The 18,572-nt window shown below is 37.6% G+C and overlaps 1 protein-coding gene across 2 annotated transcripts in view; it reads left to right on the top strand.

The window, feature by feature from the left end:
- LOC102109717 (adhesion G protein-coupled receptor A3) overlaps positions 1–17,459 on the top strand; it is a 260,456-nt gene extending 242,997 nt beyond the window's left edge. For both annotated transcript variants that reach the window (XM_005520645.3, XM_088059859.1), the window contains 2 exons: positions 9,990–10,085; positions 13,221–17,459. In XM_005520645.3, the coding sequence (XP_005520702.1) occupies positions 9,990–10,085; positions 13,221–14,442 (1,318 nt within the window). In that variant the 3' untranslated portion in view covers positions 14,443–17,459. The remainder of the gene's footprint in view (positions 1–9,989; positions 10,086–13,220) is intronic.
- Positions 17,460–18,572: the final 1,113 nt, after the last annotated feature.

Raw genomic sequence — 18,572 nt, 5'->3', positions numbered from 1 at the left:
GTAGCACCTAATCATTAACAGTGCTTTGACAATGAGGCATTTATTACCTTATTAGTAAAATGCTCAGAAACAGTGAGAATGCTTTAATACTTTGTAGTATTAATATTCAAAAGCCAATAGAGATACTTCCATGTATTTTCTATTCACAGTCTAAATATGCCTTGAGTATGGTGTATGGGTGTCATTTAACAATATGCAGAGGATATGCTGAACAAATCTAGAGGGATGAAATTTACCACTGTTCTGTACACTTCATAAGAAAACACTTTATGAGGACATATCATCCTATCAAACATGACTCAAATATTAAAAATATGTATGCTGCACAGTGGCTGTAACGTGTATAATTTTAAAGTCTTTCTGAGAGGGCTCGAACAGTAACAACCCAGTCACTGCTGTGTGACAGAAACCAGCTGATGCATTCAGCAGTTTTACATACAGTTATGTCTGAAGCTGTAATTTTCATTTTCATTGAAAAAAGACAGTTTGGGTTTTTTTTGCAGAAAAGGCAGATTTCATGGGGCAACATTAAATTTCCTAAACTGATTACTTTAATGGCTTATATCAATCAAACAGGCTGTAAAAGATGTTTGAAATGTTTCAGAGCCAGCTGAAGAGATAAATATGCTTTTTAGCTTTCTCACTGCTATATTCTCTCTGTAAGTAGTAACACTAACAGTCATAATTCAGGAATCAATAAACAAAAGTAAGAATTGTGGTATTAATGTAGAAAAGCAGGATATTTTTGAAGACTGAATTTAATATTCGTATCTGCTAATCTTTGAACCATTAAAGTTCACATTTTCACATTTCGCCTGTAATTGTCTTAATGAAAAAATGGGAATTTATTCTTATTTATATTTTGATCTCGTTAAAGGAACAGTTTGTTTAAGGATGTGTCTGTCATTGAGACTTTTCTTGTCTAATAACTCAGCTGCAGTTGGTCTGAGATCGATAGAGATCATTAAAGTTCTCTAGGTTCCACATGACTGGCTGGGCAGGTGAGTAACGAAGATAAATACCTCGACATAAGGGAAGGCTGAAGTTAGAGCGATGGCAGAACTGTGGGAAAGATCTCAAAGCAACCTTGTAATGTTTTAGACACCAAAGACAAACATAAAATTTGTAGGAAATCAGATTTTAGTTTTTCCCATGCCCACACAAAAGTTCAGCTGAGAAAGCTGATTCGTTATCTCCTGCCCTCTAGAACAGGGGCTTAATTTTGCATCAAAAGATACAAGGCTTGCCAAATGTGCAAATTAACGATGCAGTTTCTTTGGAAATGCACATCTTTGAAGTGTTTCTCTTATTTTTCACTTTCTTCTAAACAATTTTAGCTCCCTCTGGCATTTTGGGCAAAGATCATGCCCTTCATATAAGATCATTGACTTATATAAGAGAAAAAGGAAAAGAATACATGAATTTAGAAGAATAGAATTAGCATGATCTCTCTAGAGCAATTCCTCACATTTTCCTGTATTCTCTTTTCATTGTCTGTTTGCACACACTTGTCTTAAATGCTCAGCTGAGCAAATCTAAGAACAAGGCAGCTGGGTCTACCATTAAAGTCCCCATCTTTGTGACGTTAATTGCTTGGTCATTAATATTTTCTGAATGATTCTCTGTGTGCACAGTGAAAGAGTTTAACAGAAATTGAAACTGAGAGTATTACTCCTATGTTACCTGTGAATCTCATGCAGTCGAAATAATTTAGCTGTAACTTGGCAGTATAGCTCATAATAAAATTAATGCTTCAAAATATCTTCTTTTAATACAACAAATGCACTTCATACCTAAATTCAAAAATTTATCAAGTGGTGGATAAATAACCTCTGAATCAACTCTCAAAGGTTCTTGTTCTGTGAAAGTTAAAAATACTGTATTTTCAGGTGATCTTAGAATTACAGAACTTCAAAGGAAGGTTGAATGTTTTGCTTAAACTTTTTTAAAATTACTGCAGAAGAAATAACATTCTTCTCAAGAAAAAAAGTTGCCTAAAAAGCAAGTGAGTGTCAAAAACTCAGCAATGCATGAAACACAGGGGAATTCAGGAAGTTATGTTGGTGACTGCCATAGTGAAACACGGGATTGACATAAATTCCTTTTTAAAAGTATGATTTAAAAATTTAGTCATAGGAGAACATTGACCAGAACCCCTTGTCAGTGACTTTCACAGTCAAACCAAATTAAAATATATGTCCTTCTGATAATCATTTTATTTGGTTCCTTTGGCAGCCTTAATGAAATACTAGCTCAAGTAAAACCAAAGAAATCCATATTTTCTGTTTAAAATGCAAGGTACTGACAGTCATAGGACATTGATACTAATATAAAGTGATCTAAGTATTAAATACGTGACAATATAGGAGTACAGCACTTATTATCTTTACATGCTTTACTTTTCATTTCACTTTCATATTATATAAAATGCCATTGTCACATATAGGCTCCTATCACAATTTCTTGTCTTGATGAGGGTTGATAGTTAATGGTTCTTTTCTCCCCTTTGAAAGGGAGAAGGACATCCTGGTGGTAATTGACTTTCTAGAGGTGTACTGCAATGCTCACTGAAGCAGTTGTGTTTGATTCAGTAGACTGGAACTGCAAAATGATTTCAGCTAACAGCTCTGCGCCAGAGTAGTCAAATGCCTGGAAAAATGAGGTGGCAATGAATACCTCCGAACAAGAGTATCAGCCATTTTACTGCTAGAAATTAACTGGAAACAGGATTGAAAGGGCTGTTGTGTTCTCTAGGGATAAAATGATTGTGTAAATAAAAAATACTTCAAAGCATGAGTATTATTTCTCCTCCCGTGATTTCTCCCCAAGCATTACCATAAACAGTGTTCTCTCTATAAGCATCATATCTTTGAACTTTTTCAAATACTGAATCTTTAAGAAATACTAATAAATATATTTTCTTTCTCATCAAAATGATGCTTAATATTTTACTTACTTTTTCCTTCAGAAGTGCATTCAGGATGGATTCCTGCTTACCCTGACTTGAGTTATTTATTCATTAATAACAGGAAGAGAAGTCAATAGAGCTAAACTGCAGCATGGAATACACTGTAAGAATCATCTCTGTCTGATTTCCAGCAGCCCCCAAGGTGTTCTCCAATAAAACAGGGAAAAAAGTCAAGGTGTCTCTTGCTTCTTAGATACAATAGTTCTTCAATTAGTCTAGCTCACCAAGAGACAATACAGTTATCTCTATGTAAATTAATCTCCTTTCTCTTCTACATTTTCTCTGAACATTTTTTTGAGTTCCTGAATTCATTTTTTATCTTTTTGTTACACGCGTTTTTATTTTTCTGTCCTCTCTGCAGGCTTAGACTGTCTCACGTGGTCCTGGTAAGGCAAACTGCAACTGTACTATCAGCCTGTAAATTCCTTTTCACCTGCAAAGTTCAGGATAAGATGTAATGGCCACACTCCCCATCAAGGGTGTTAACCGAGGAAGGTGAATATCACTCCAGCACAGCCTCTTGGCTGCCTCCACCAGCAAGAGCTAAAGTCTCACCCTGCTTGAAACATCGCCTGCCCTGTGTGGAAAGGCAGAGACAGAATGAATGCCCAGGGCAGTGGGCTCAAAGCAGAGACACAGAATGAATGCCCAGGGCAGTGGGCTCAAAGCAGAGACACAGAATGAATGCCCAGGGCAGTGGGCTCAAAGCAGAGACACAGAATGAATGCCCAGGGCAGTGGGAGGGGCATGGAGAGGGTTTGATAGGTGAGGCTTCAGATCTTCTAACCCTGACTAACATTGTCCCTCTTTATTGCCAGATTCCTGTGACTCTTTAAGGACAGGTGAAGAAGGGTATTTAAACTCCTTTCTAATGGCCAATTTTAATCAAAAAACAGAGGCTAGTTTTGTCAAATAGAGGCCTGGACATCTTTAGCTGAGCAAGCAAATCTGCAGACACCTTTCTTAATAATTTTTTTTACTTCATCTTTCTGTGGTTTAGTGCCTGCCTCTAAATGGAAAAGATTATACATATTCTCACGAGGACATTATGACAATTAGTTAATTAATGTTTGCAAAGCTCTTAAGTTGTAATAAGATCTAGAAAGAAGGGCTATATATAAAATAAACTAATAACTACCTGTCTAGTGACCTTTGTTTCTTCTGTACTGAGTGAAATGTCTTATGGGGGGAAAAAAGTGGACTGTGTACAGGCAGTTAAAGAGAGTAACAATATTGACACATAAAAGGTGATAAATAGGGTTTTCACACAACCCTTACTTCTGCTGTTACTTCCCATTTAAAGCTTGACTTGCAAAAGTAGGGTTTGCTTTAGTATTATTAGTAGATTTTCTTTTTTAATATGTATTCTCCATATTTAGATCTCCTTTGCAGACAGGAGAAATGCACTGAAGGAAACATAGGTTATTTCTCTTCAAAAAGGTCACTGAGAAAAAAACCCTGGTATTTGTAAATACGTTTGTAAGTCAAGACTATCTGGGAATAGGATTTTAAATTGTTGGGCTTTTTCTTAAAGGAAAAGTATATTCTCAGGATCCTGTCATTTCTAAAAGCCTTATTTTTATTTTAACAAAATTCCCAGGAAAAAGGACCACAAAATGATGTGATGCATGAAAAAATCAGGAAGAATAATTTGAAATCAAGCTCATAAATTCAGCTTTCTACAGAGCAGCTACTTATCTGTCTGCCTGCCTCCTGGGTACTTGAATTGTGGCATCTGGTTAGCTCTGAAGTTAATGACCATTTTCTATATGAATTATTTTCACAAAGATGTTAAAACCAAATCCCAGCTCAAGGAAATGGGAAAGTCATCTTGCTGTGACTCTTCTTTTATTTTGATGTTTATTTTGCAAGTGGCTAGTCTTCCTGTATGGACTGTGCCCTAAATGTAAGTAGAGCTAGCCTGATAATTTTTTTTTTTTTTACTATGGGTAGAAAAGGAATTAATGCTTCAGGGGTGTCTTTATATATATCTAACATGTGCCTTTCTAGATTTGTGCATGCAGAGAGGAATAAGGTTAAATATATTTACATTTTAATCAAGTAATATCTGCAATAAAGACTATTTCAAGCCTTTTAAATCACTTCCTGATACACTGCCATTTTGCCAGCCTCTGCAGAAAAAACCCCATGTAGTCAGTCTTGCATTACACCCATAGAGACAAGGTCTGGTCCCTTTCTGGAAAAATTCAGTCAAGGTTCTTAGTCTGGAAAAAATTTGGGCTAGAGAATAGCCAGACACTCAAGCAAGAAATTTATCACCGGGTAGAACTCTCCTTTTACTTGCTGACTTACTGAGTAACATTTATGAAAATAAACTTAGCAGAATATACTGCATGTTATCAGAATGGATGCTGCCTGCAGGCTATTGCAGTCATTCTTGCTGACATTATCCTGTTTCTATCAGATTGGCTGTGTAGTTCCCAGTGTTTTGTGCTAGAGTTCGCCTTACAAGAGGAGTTCTTGCCAAAAGGAAGCTGGAGAACAGTAAGGCAGGATGTCAACAGAGGGGCATCACCTCCAGCAGTGTCTGCTGCTCTGTTGGGGGGGTTGTGTTTGTGTCAGTGCATGTAATGAAAAATATTGTACTTGCTGGTCTCAGGCAGCCCCTACAGCAGAAAATTTGAGGTTCTCTGTAATGTTCAAGGCATGTGATTCCTGCCCTTCAGGTTAGTGCCCATCAGTTGGTCGTGTCTGCCCAGCTGTTTTCAAGCTGTAGGTGTTGCTGCACTGCAGCTGAGAGGTGCAGGCGCATCCTGCTGAGGCCTACCAGGCTAGTTTTAATCTAATTAGCTTGGATAACAATGTTAGTGAAGATGTGATGGAATGAGCTTCAGTAAATAAATGTATGCTGATGTAAAAGCCTGCTAGGAATCATCAGGACATCCCTGGGTGGCCAGCAACAACAATGTACAAATCTGAAAACCTCTTCCCAAGGGCTATTGAGGCAATGGCTTGGCAGTTGCTTCAAAGCCCCAAATCATCCCACTGATAGTTTATAGCTTTCCCTGTAAAACAATTTGAAAATATTATATAAGTTAACTGCTTGTCAGGAGAACATTTTAGCTGGAAAAAAAATTTTAGTTTTCTCCCTGGGGTTTCCTAGTCTTTAAAGATTTGCATGCATGGCTATCATGACTACAGCCAATCTCTGTGTTGTCTGCCTTCATCATAACAGTCACATCACTGTTCTTCCTGCTGCATACAGGGTTCCAGTACTGGTAGACTGAGTATCACTTGTGTGTGTTCCTGAATGGTAGAAGATGAAATTAGCTCAGGGTTACTGCACGTTCTTTTTTGAAGAGGAGATGGCCCACTGGTGTAAGGAGAAAAATTAGAAAATTAACGCAGAAGTAGGAAAGTTAATTGGAAGACAAAGCTGGTTACTGAACTAAAGGATATAGACTTTTAAAGCTTTAAAACTCCAAGATAGTTGTAAGAGGAAATAGTAAATTAAAAGTAGGCAAACAGTATAGGAAAAATATTTATTTTTTAAATAAGAAAATATTCTTGGGGTGGAGGCAAAGATGGTTGAAAAGCATGTATTTTCTCAGTCTACAAGGTTCACGCTTCTGGTACAGCTTTATTAGTCCTTTAATCTGTGGATAAGCATTACTGGATAGGAACATCACCCCTTACTTTTCCACTTGTATGGCTGAAAGACACCAGAAGTTGGCTGCAGCAGCATAAGAAGCAGAAGCCAGCATCTCTCTGGTTACAACCCTTACATTTTAACTGGGCTGGAATATCTGCTCTGTGGACAAGCCCAGGTGGTGCTATTCCAAACATCAGTGAATATTTTATTAGGGATGCACAGGGAATAGCACTCACAGGCTCTTCCACAAGTCAGGGATTGGCAAGGCTCAGTGAGTACTGGGAAGACACCACCCTGATCAGGGAATCATTCACATAACATTATGTCCATCTTGCCCCTGCTTGAACTGAGAGAGGGGCAGTTGGGTTTCTTGGGCTTGGAGACAAAATCCTGGATGCCCTGGTTTGCCCAGTCCCTTCATGTACAGTAACAGAGAACAGAGAGGTGCCTTGTGTGCAAACATGGGATGGGAGTTAAGGAGTCTCATTTCCTGCATGGCCTTGAATACCTTATCTCTCCTTGTTTTTTCATCTGTACACCAGGAAACAATATTGTTTATTGACCACACAGGGTGTTGTAAGGCTAAATTCATTCATGTTTAAAACCCTTTGATGAAAGGTTTCCTAGAAGTATGAAAAATAGCTATTCATTATCTATATTTTTGTCACTTTTTATTTATGCCCTATCAATTCTTCTGCAGCTTTTTCTTCAGAATTATTTGCCTTATCTGCATGAAGAAGAAATTGATAGCGAGTAATGATTGCATAAAAAGTAATGTTTGAAAAGTCTGGTCTAAATTTATTCATTTCAAGTGTACTTCCTCACAACTAACATGTATATGAAACTTCTTGATCAATGTATTTTCTTTGGTGACTTAACAATATGGTCTTTCCTTCTTTATATACTGTTTAAGGTATCCACAAGCTAACACAAATGGACAGGAGTATGCACTTCTGCTCTTACAATTAATTTAACTTCTGTATCTTTGATTCCATTTTCTATTTGGTCTATTTCAATCCTATTCCTCTCTTGCTGACTTTTCTTCTATTCGACAGCTTTTATTTCTCTTCACCCTTCAAGAATCCTGAACCCACCAATGAAGAATCATTTGTATACACTGTCATTTCTATTTGCTGTTTTCCTCTTTTTTACCCCCGCAGTGAGACAGGGCAGGCAGTGTGATGTGTGGGTATCAGGACAGTGCACCTCAGGTACACTGGAACATTTGACTTCACCTTATGTCATTTCTAGGATGTATTTTCTTGCCCTTAGCCCTGAGCCACAACAGGAATTTGGGTGGATTTTGCCACATTTCTGCAGCACTGTGTAGCTGAAGTGCTTCCAGAGCATCTGTTGCTACTGTTGTGTTCAGCAGCCTGCTGGAAGTGTGGGCTGTGAAGTAGCTTATCTAACGCCCAAATACTGGCTTGTCTGAAACTTTGGATAAGAATTGATTTATATGTATGTATCCAATCTGTAAAAAGTGGTGTCACTGCAAAAAAAATGAAATTATAGGTTGCATTTTAGGTAAATTCTATGGTGTAATCACTTCAGATGAGTTCAAAGTGCAGTTTTCCTGTACTTGCTTCAGTATTCCTATTTTTTCTGCTCCTTACTGTTTCTTAGATGAATTAGGATTAAGTTTTCTATGCCTCATTGCTGTACCCTAGTAATTTCCTGAATTTCGAAAATACCATTGGAAATGTCTTCATTAAATATAATAATAAGCTATTAAGATAGATTATTCAACATGCTCAAGTCAAAAGATATTTACAATCATCAAACTGCAGTGAATGAATGGATTTTGTAGGAAGAACGCTTGTTCATTGGAATTTGTTGAGCTCTTCAGAATAAGCCAAGTTGAAGAAAAAATATATACTCAATGACTTTGAATTTATAAAATCTGAAGGGCTTCCTGATGAGTGCAAAATATGATTTTCTCTGGTCTGTTTACAGTTTAGACCATTAGGACAAAGATTGACTGTAAATGCTAAGAGGAAATTTTCTGAGTCCTGACCCATGATTCTGCTTTGGAAGGAGATGGGAAAAGAGATTAAGAAATTCTAACACTTAATTCTGGGCTGAAATTAAATGCTGATCTATTTAATCTTACTATTGCTCTGTTTCTCTAAAAATCCTACCCTGAAATGACTGTGAAATTTCCTAATATTTATAATATGTAATAGAAAACTAGTGGCTAGATTGTGATCAGAATGTGTCCCACACGTTTCCAGGTTCCTCTTAGACCTGAGGGGCGTAGCAGCAGGGACTGGAAAGTGTCTGTGTCCCTGCTTCCACACCAAAATGGCTTGAAAAGAAACTCATTTTGTCTGCTGACAGAGGAGCATTGCTTAAGCCAGGAAATGAGTCAGGATTTCAGAGAACCAGCTGAGCTCCTGGGTGCAGTGGAACATTTTCCTTTTGCCACTGAGCACCGTCGCCTCCAGCTGCAGGAATGGGGGCTGGTGCTCTCCAGCCCGGAGTCCGCAGCGGTGGAAGTGCTGTGCTCCAGGCATCATTTTGTGTTTTGCTTATATAAATGGAAAATGTGATGATGGTTCATTTTGCTGAATTTGGACATAAGCATGAAGGATGCCAATTCTGTGAGATCCCCTGGGATTTCTAGGTAGCCTAATGATGCTGCACTGTAATGGTGCTGCATTCAATGGCCTTTAACCAGTGAAAGGCTGAGGAACTCTGTGCTTTCTGTCTTACAATACAAGTCTTTACAGAAAGACCAACACTTTTCAGATCTTGCTGAAGCCTTGGAAGCGCTCACATTTTAATGCAATTGCAAGGCTGGGTATTAAAAGAGTGAAGAAAAGGCATATTCAAAACCCTCCCAATTTCTTCAGATTTTTCCCTGTGGAGAAATAAATCAAAACATTTTACCAAGTGGACTGCCCCTTTTCTCTTTGGCTAACTGAGCTTCCTTTCTTTTGTCATGTGGGAGACATGAAAAAGTTTCTGTGATTTCACTGAATTTCCCTGGTAGCATTTGTATGTTAAAGTGAATAAAGGTGCTTTGCCTGAATATTTTTAATTAATGGTGCTTTCATATTTAATAACTATATAAATATCAAGGTGAGTGGAATAACTTTATTTAGTATTTAGGTTCTGTCATTAGACAATATTTTGTTTTTCATTTTGCTTCAATATTATCTACATTTACTGAAATTATAAACCAAGTGTTCGTTAAAAGTGGGTCAATATAAATATTAAATATTAAGCTTTCTGCTCTTTGCTTCATAAGTACAGTTCTTATTGTGACAATACTTCATTCTTTGCTTTTCTGGTTTTAGGGACTTGTTTAATATTTTAGCAATATTTTATTCCCAAAATACTTCAAGAATGTACAATTATTTAAAAAGTCAGGCAAGTTAAATATCAGTTATTATCTCTCAACAGATTTTACCTGATTAGTGGTGGAGTTCCATTCATTATATGTGGGATTACAGCAGCAACCAATATCAATAATTATGGGATTGAAGGCAATGCACCATAGTAAGTATAAGCTACTATCATAAAACTTACAAGGAAAACAGATTCTGTTTCTTATCCAAGTAAAAGTAGCTGACTTTATAAAGGGTACAGGCATGCAATTTGGGATGACATCTGTTACAAAATTTTATTAAATAGTAGCTGTGAAAGAGCAATGTCTTAATCTGGAGTTTGCTGCTTCACCTCCACCAATTTGACTCCATTACTGGCAATACAATCACCTTTCATTTACAGATTTGCTCTCCATTTACATCTGAATAACTGAAAGATATTAAAAATACCTGATGAATATCATATCTAATGCAGCTATTAATTATTTAAATATTTTCATTTAATTTTCAACCTTGATTTGATATCCTTCTGGCAACTTAGAGCAATTTAAAAAGAATGATGTAAGAAAAGGACAAGTAAAAATCCCTTCCCCACTCCCTCCACTCCCATCCTTCCATAAAAACCCAAATATTTTGGATTTTCAGCACCTGGAAATGTTGCAGTCATAATGTCTGGCAATCCTGTCATAATCCTTTTGTGTCCTTGTGAGTAGGTCGGTGTTTCAGTAGACCTCCACAAGCTCACCAGGCATCACAGTGTCATTAATTCCTAATTCTTGGCATGAAGCATGAAGTATCCATAAGTACAGTAAGTCTTTCCCTAAAAGCCTAGCAGAAAGTGAATTAGACTGCAAAGTTAAATACAGTGTGTGCAACAGATCAGCATGGCAGTGACTGGCACACTAATGGATATTTCAGTACTCTGGCAGCACTAATGCTCTAGAGGACATCACTCTTAGTTACTGCTTTGAGCATCTATTGTAACACATTTGAAACTGGTTGTGTTCTGGGCACAAGAAGTGGCTACCAAGGAGAATGGTTCATAACTGAGCATCTGGCTCCTTAAAGACATTTTTATAGGTAATTGAAATTTAAATTCCAGTAAGAAATCAGTGCATACCATGGCTAACGGTATGCTTTGCCTAGGGTGCAGCTCATATTTATATATTTATTCAAATTTATCCAATTAAACAGCCAGCTTATAATCAACAGTGTATTATAAAGCTCTATTATTTATGTTCATAGATATGAGACATTTTTCATTTTGGTGCAGTTACTGGGGTTCTACTTCTTTAATCATATTAATGCAGCAAATCAATACCTGCTGCCACCGTGTGCACAGAAAACAAGGGACAGATGAGGAATGGTTATAAGAATGAGTAAAAAGCTTCTAATTCAATGACAGCACAGTGAGTTATGTGCCTTATTCATTTTTTATGGTATTAGTAAAGTAAATATAGATGCACAAACTTGAACTTCTTTTTACAGAATAGATTTTGTAAGTGATCCACAATGAGATTCTACTTGAAATAACAGCATCCCATGAGACTGTTCCACTCGGGAGCATTCCACTCTGCACTTTGCATCAAATATGCAGCATTCAAATGTATTTCAAGTATTCATGTAGCTTTGTGTTCTCTGCTTACCCAATTAAATATAGGTGGTAATTTACCTATGTTTTCACAAATATCTTTCAGGGAACCTTTTCTTGTGCCTGTCTAACAGTAAATTATATACTCATTGGAGTGTTTCTAAGTTCACGTGGGCATGTTTCTGTTTAAGGTTCAAATTTCAAAAATTCAAAGTCATTATTCTGCAGTTTCATGCTGTAAAACCCCATGGGACTGTCTCTATTTAGCTGAGAGGTTCTCAGCCTGGGAGAAAAAGTCATTCTACCCTTTTTATAGTAACTTGTAGATAATTCCTGGCTAGACAAGAATCTGATATCAGAAGTTTCCTCACTGGGACTGGAGGAACTGCAACTAATCACACACGCCTAAATGAATATGAAGTGTCACACAGTGTCACTTTTAGAGCTGGAATCATCATGACAGATCACCTGGTCTGTCTTCCTGACCCACTGGGAAATTAGCTATATCCAAACCATTCCTGACAGTTACTTATCTGAGGTACTTTACATGTTCCTGTAATGGATAGACCACATTTCATTCCAACAGCTTATTATCCTAATTGTCCTAACAGCTAATAAACTTTTAAAAAAATATAATTTAGATCTTTCTTGCTGCAGTTTAGGCCCATTACTTCTTGTCCAAGTCCAAGAGATAAAGTAACTTATTCCTCTTTCCAGAAATCCATGGAATATTTAGGATATAAGAACCTAGTAGCAGCTATACTAGGCTATCCTGCCTAGTATACAGTTTTCTGTCTGTAACCATGGCTAAAAGCAAATCATAGAGAAGACTCAAAATGAGACAAATATTCCTTTTCCCTCTAACCCATGTTTTGCCAGTTTCCATCAAGGATTAGTGTTTTCTTCTCCCATGTTTATTTGTATCATTTGTACTTAAGCAGTCCTCTCATTCTCATGCTGTGAGCTACTTTAAGCTGCTCTAAAACAGTTATGGTTATATTATTTAAAGCCTAGAAAACCATAATCATGCTACAATGGTACTATGCTACTAACATACCACAAAGAGACCATCAGTTTCCCTAATTTTTCTGAGGACATTCAAATTGACATGGATGAGCTCCCAGGAACTCCAGAGACAGTGCAGAATTCAGAAATGGCACGTATCTTTGAGGTCTGCTCACTGCTGAAAGCGGTGACAGGTCAACTGGAAGTCTTTTTTCAGCTTCTCTTGGTACTCAGGCTGTTCTCTGGAAAGAAGAGAATTCTACAAGAAAAGTCTCCAGGCTGAAGAATTTGTAGCAATGTTCATTGATACAAACCACTGAAATCTGTACATTTCTATTGCTCACACAGAGTGTATAAACTATGCTTCATTTGCTTTTCAATCAAAGTATTAGTGCTGACATTTTAATAGTAGAGGAAAGGGTCGACATAAATGGTCTTATACTTCATTGCAATTCCGGAGTCTAAACTGACCTACATTTCTTGGAATTTTTCAGTTTTAATCATCTGTAAATTGTATCATATATTCTGTTCAATTAAAAAAATTAGAAAGTGATGCCTCAGCTTAATTAATATTAAAGACAGGGTCCCTCTCTCCAGAAGTTGAACTTCTGAGATACTGTTGTGTCACACTAGTCAGACAACAGCCAGTTGCCCATCACATCTAATGTGGGCTCTGAAATGTTCTTGACTCTCTCTTCTTGTTGTTTTCAGTTGCTGGATGGCCTGGGAGCCCAGTCTCGGTGCGTTTTACGGGCCGGTGGCATTCATTGTGCTGGTGACCTGTGTTTACTTTCTCTGCACGTACGTGCAGCTGAAGCGCCATCCTGAACGCAAGTACGAGCTGAAGGAAAAGACAGAAGATCCGCAGAGAATGCCGAGTACTGACGTGGGCCATGGTCACATTACAGACTCTGTGTCCGTTCCCCAGGCAACCTGCCCCATGATTTCTTCTTCCTTATTGGAAAATGAGCATTCATTTAAGGCTCAGCTTCGAGCCGCAGCATTCACTTTGTTCCTGTTTACTGCCACTTGGACCTTTGGAGCGCTTGCAGTATCTCAAGGTCATTTCTTGGATATGATATTTAGCTGTCTTTATGGAGCCTTCTGTGTGACCTTGGGGCTTTTCATCCTGATCCATCACTGTGCAAAGCGAGATGATGTGTGGCATTGCTGGTGGTCCTGCTGCCCATCCAAAAGAAACACCTACTCTGTGCAAGTCAACGTGCGCCCGAAGGTCAACGTCAATGGCGACACTCAAGTTCACGCACCTTGTCTGCAGGAATCGCCATGCCCCAACAAGTCAGCTGTGTTTAATCACCCGGCAGCGAGCCACTGCAAACTCACTAACCTGCAAGCGGTTCAGAACCACGTTAACTGCCTGTCGCCCGTGACACCTTGCTGTGCAAAAATGCACTGCGATCAGCTGCTTGATGACGAGGCTCACATTCACGTCCACAACGAGGGAACCTTCAGACCCAACATGCACATTCACAGATGTCTGAAAAGCAGAACTAAGCCACGTTACTTCAGTCGGCACAGGTCAGCAGGGGAGAGAGAGTACGCCTACCACATCCCCTCGAGCATTGACGGCAGCATCCACAGCTCGCACACAGACAGTCCCCACAGCACACACGAGAGCCAGTCAGGTCACAGACGGGCCTGCTGCTCCAAGAGCGATCCGTACCCCACCGTCAACCAGCCCGAAAGCAGCGACGCGAGTACTGTAATATACAGCTGTGCTAAAATGCCAGACAGTGACACTGTGCACCACCCAGCTCACTTTGAAATGCACCCACGGACACAGTCATTGCCATTTAATACAACAAATCACAACGGAATTCTCAAGGGAAACATGCATGAAGCCATGATATACAGCTCAGATAGTACAGGAAATATCAAAACTGGCCCTTGGAAAAATGAAACTACTGTGTAGTTCGTGGGCCATCATAATGTGTGGGGTTTTTTTTCCCTAAACCATCATTATCTTTGTTTTTATTCCAAAATAAGTATGATGATACGTTTGCGTAGCTCATCAGTAAATTGTACAGGTTTTCATTTTCTTTGTAAGTGTCAAAAAAGAGAGGGATAGTGACAGTTTTAAAGTGAAATTATTTTTAAAAGGAAGTTATATAATTATTCTGAAAGATAATGAGAAAATGAAGTCTAGACAATTGAATAAGAGAGGCAATATCCTTTTGTTATACAGAATGACATTTCTTTAAAAACATCATTTCCATTCATTGTTTTCACTTTTTTTCTTTAGTAACTTCAGACACTTTTTATAAACATATCAGCATCTTAAACTTTTACTTATTTATTTTTGTAGAAAATATTATTACTGTGCCATGGATTTTAATCAGAAGTGGCTATGGTAGAAATGATAAACATGATTTTATAAAATTGCAGCTTTTTAGATATACAAAAGTGATACTGCCTCTTAAAACCTTCTGTAGCATATGGCCTGTAAAGTCATAATGTACAGTCTCTGTTCTGTCCTTTTTCTTGTTGGAGAGAAGTGCTAGGTAATGTCTCTGTTACATCCTTGGTGCTGTATTGGTTGTATTTTGCATGACATATGTCAGGATATACCATTTGCTGTTTTCTAGTGTTACATGTGTTTAAAAAAAGAACAAAAAAAAGTGTGGTACAAGGCTGTGAAAAACCCTATTGATATTAATCTAGAGCATTATAAATCTACAGGAGAAAAAAATCACTCTGCACTAGTTTAAGTGGCACAATCCTTTGTATAAGGTTATATGATAGCTTTGATAAGGGTCCACTCTAATGTCTTTACGGAGCATGCACTACTCATTGTATGTGGCACTGTGCAGTGTAATAGCAATTGTCTCAATAAGTTTTACACTTCTTTGTAAAGTATGCCTTTTAAACGAATCTGTAAGCTGTTCCACGGTAACCTTTCCACATCTGTTAAGGTAGAGCAGTTTTACCATTAACTCTTTGAGGACTACAGTTATTTTCTTAAAGTAGTTTATTCTAGTTCAGAGATACTGTATATATGATATTGTCTATTTAGTTACATGATCAATGTAGTCCAGAGTTGCCAGGAAAGAGGAAGTTCAGTAATTTTCTAAAAACACACCTTCTTAGAATCCATCTATAAATTTCACTACTTGCTTTCTGAAAACCCATTTCCTCCCCTAGCAAATTTCAGATTGTCTTAATGCTTTAATGCAAATTTGACCTTCAGACAAGTTCTTTATGTTCATGATTTCTGCTGAATTGTAGGGCATTCCAGGGTCAGTAACATTCTCTATTAACAAGGTTCTTGGTAAGATTTTTTTCATGTTTCCACGAACATCTGGACACAAAGCATCAACTCACTGTACAGAGCTGCATCAGAATGATCACTGTAAGAAACAAAACTGCTTTTTACAAGTAGGGAGGGTGCAGAATAATAATAGATTTCAGAAAGTGAATGGGAGCATAGAGCTATGAGGAAAATGTCTACAGTGGAAAGTGAACAGTGCATGCAGAAATGAGAGAAAAAGCAGAAATTCTGTATGTTCTGTATTCCCATTCAGAGGTTTCCTCCCAAATTTGCCCTAAACAAGGACAGCAACACAAGAAAGTTTGCTATGTTGTCTCCACACAGACTTATGTAATTGCTGCAGGGAGGAAATAGAAAATTCCATTGAGACCATCAGTCTGCGATTCTTTGTGTCTATGTGGCAGAAATCTTGAGCATACTTCAGCCCCATATTTTTCTGTTATTAGCAGTTTATTAGACTCTACCTTCTTTTTTTTTTTTTTAATATGTAGGAATAAATTTCCTAATAGTGTACATAAAGATGACAATTATAATTGTTAGAATGTTATAAAAACATGTAAGTCAGATGAATGTGTTCTGCAGTGTTGCAGGTGGGAATTAGTACTCAAAGGGTTAATGCTCAGTATCTGAGTGCAAGAAATCTTGTTTTTCTGTATTTTTGTAAATTTGAAATATATATTGTAAACTCCAGCAGTGCAATGTATCCATCTCAGATTGTGTATTTTTAAAAGGTGAGCAAGAAGAATGCACTAGGTGGTTGTCAAGTTTTAAGCCAATATTCAAGAGTTTCATGACTGCTTCTTTAGCTAATACAAAAAAAAAGACAAAACACTGAGCTTTATTATGTATATGCTGTATATGCTTGAACTGTCTCTAAACTAAAATACAGTATTTTTCTTTGTTTGCATACCAAAATATTTTCTGTTTCATAATTGGTTTCTTTTAATATTACTTTTACTCATTCCACATAGACAGTGAGTCCTAAATAAGCATAGAGATAATGTGAAATCCACTTCTCTGTGTCTCAGCACTATGTATATGTATATTCTGTAAAATTGTAGGAAGTCTGTGGACCATTATGCAAAATATCACACACACACACACACAGAGCCAAGATGAAATACTCACTCTGCAAGAATCCACTCAGTAAGCTCCTTTATTCAGCTTGTGTTTTAATCACCTCTGTTATTTTGTCTGAGAGGCCAATTCCATCTTCATAATGGCTTACAAAAAAGTAAATAGGTGCTGCTTTCCACAGAATATCTTACATGATAAAACTCTCTGGAATTCAAACGTAAAATATTAAAACACTTTTCTTATTGTGTTAAAAATTAATTTAGTAAATATTTCTGGGCTAAATTGGAAGAGATGTGTTATGCAATAATCTGTTTGCACATTATTTTTTCAGAAAATAGACAGTATATCTACAGAGTAGGAGACATGATATTAAATAAATATAAAAATGTTTTGTAACATCAAAATTGACCAAAATGCTTTTTATGCTTTTGACTTTTTTTTTCCCCCCTTAAGATAAATGAGATCATTTCAATGCTTTGGAAGTCTGGTTTTGATTTATTGTGGGGTTTTGGTCAATTATAGTCAGTGAACCATTACTATTTTACCTGATTTTCTTCCCTATAAAAATAAAGTCAATGAAATAACCAGAGTGTAAGAGATATATTGTCCTAGTAAATTCCTCACGGACACACGTAACATATTTTAAAATCAGTTTTCATTTTGGTGATTTATTGATGATAAAAAAAAAATGGTTGAACAGATTTTACTGTTCACTTTCTGTCCAAGATTAAGCAAGAGGAATTTCACCCAAAAAAAATATAATTTTCGGGGAATGATGCAATTAACAGAAATCTGAATAGCTGCTACCAGGATAAAACTATGCTCTTGCTGTAGTGTTGTTCTCTGCATATAGAAATTCCAGTTTCCATGACTGAATTTGAAGTCCCATAGGCTGTTTACGAGAAGAATTCCTACCAGCCTCATATAATGAATTCAGGTGTAAAAATAAAGCATACATTTTTCACATTATGTCTGGTCACATGTGTCGTTCCCAAGAAGTCTGGTGATTGTGTCTGCACCGATGTGACCGAGCAGTCGCTGTCAGTGGCTATAAACAGCTGTTCTTCACCACTCAGCTGCCTGCCAGCTACCCTGTGAGCACTGTATCCAGATGTTAGCCCACCACGGGAGCTTGACTGGGGCTAGAAAGCAGTCATCCCATCTGAACCAAAGCAGTCTGTGCTTAAAGCAAAATCAAGGCCACCTCTGATGGACAGCACAGGTAATTGGGCAGCCCCCGCTTGAACACTAAGCGTTGAAGGCAGATAAATGTAACGGAAGTGGATTTAAGCAGTTTTAAGTTCTCCTCCCTCTGTCTCTCTGAAACACCTGCCTGGTCAGTCTACTGCCTACAGATAGCTACCAAATCCAAACAAACCCAGGTGAAATTAGACAGTTGACCTAAAACTCCTGGTTAGCTGAAATGAGTGAAACAGCACAGCCTAGTTAACAATCAGAGAAGCCCAAGCTGGAGAAAACCTCTTTGGATGCTCTGTCACAAAGGTGCTTCAGGTTGGTTATGTGTGGAGACATGGAACTAAGTGGCCTGGATGCCTGAAGATCTGAAATTGCTCTTGTGCAGACACTGTTAAGGCTTACAAAACTGATTTCAACTCCACAGAGTCAGAAGTAGCTTCCACTGTAAATTATATGCCTTTTTAGAATGAAGAGATTATCTGACACTTCACCATTTGGAA

This window comes from Pseudopodoces humilis, chromosome 9 (assembly GCF_049639895.1).
Source record: "Pseudopodoces humilis isolate 2021_Gansu_Grassland_sample_001 chromosome 9, ASM4963989v1, whole genome shotgun sequence".
NCBI lineage: Eukaryota > Metazoa > Chordata > Aves > Passeriformes > Paridae > Pseudopodoces > Pseudopodoces humilis.
The sequence above is the reverse complement of the archived record's forward strand: the minus strand, read 5'-3'. Positions and strand labels throughout refer to the sequence as shown.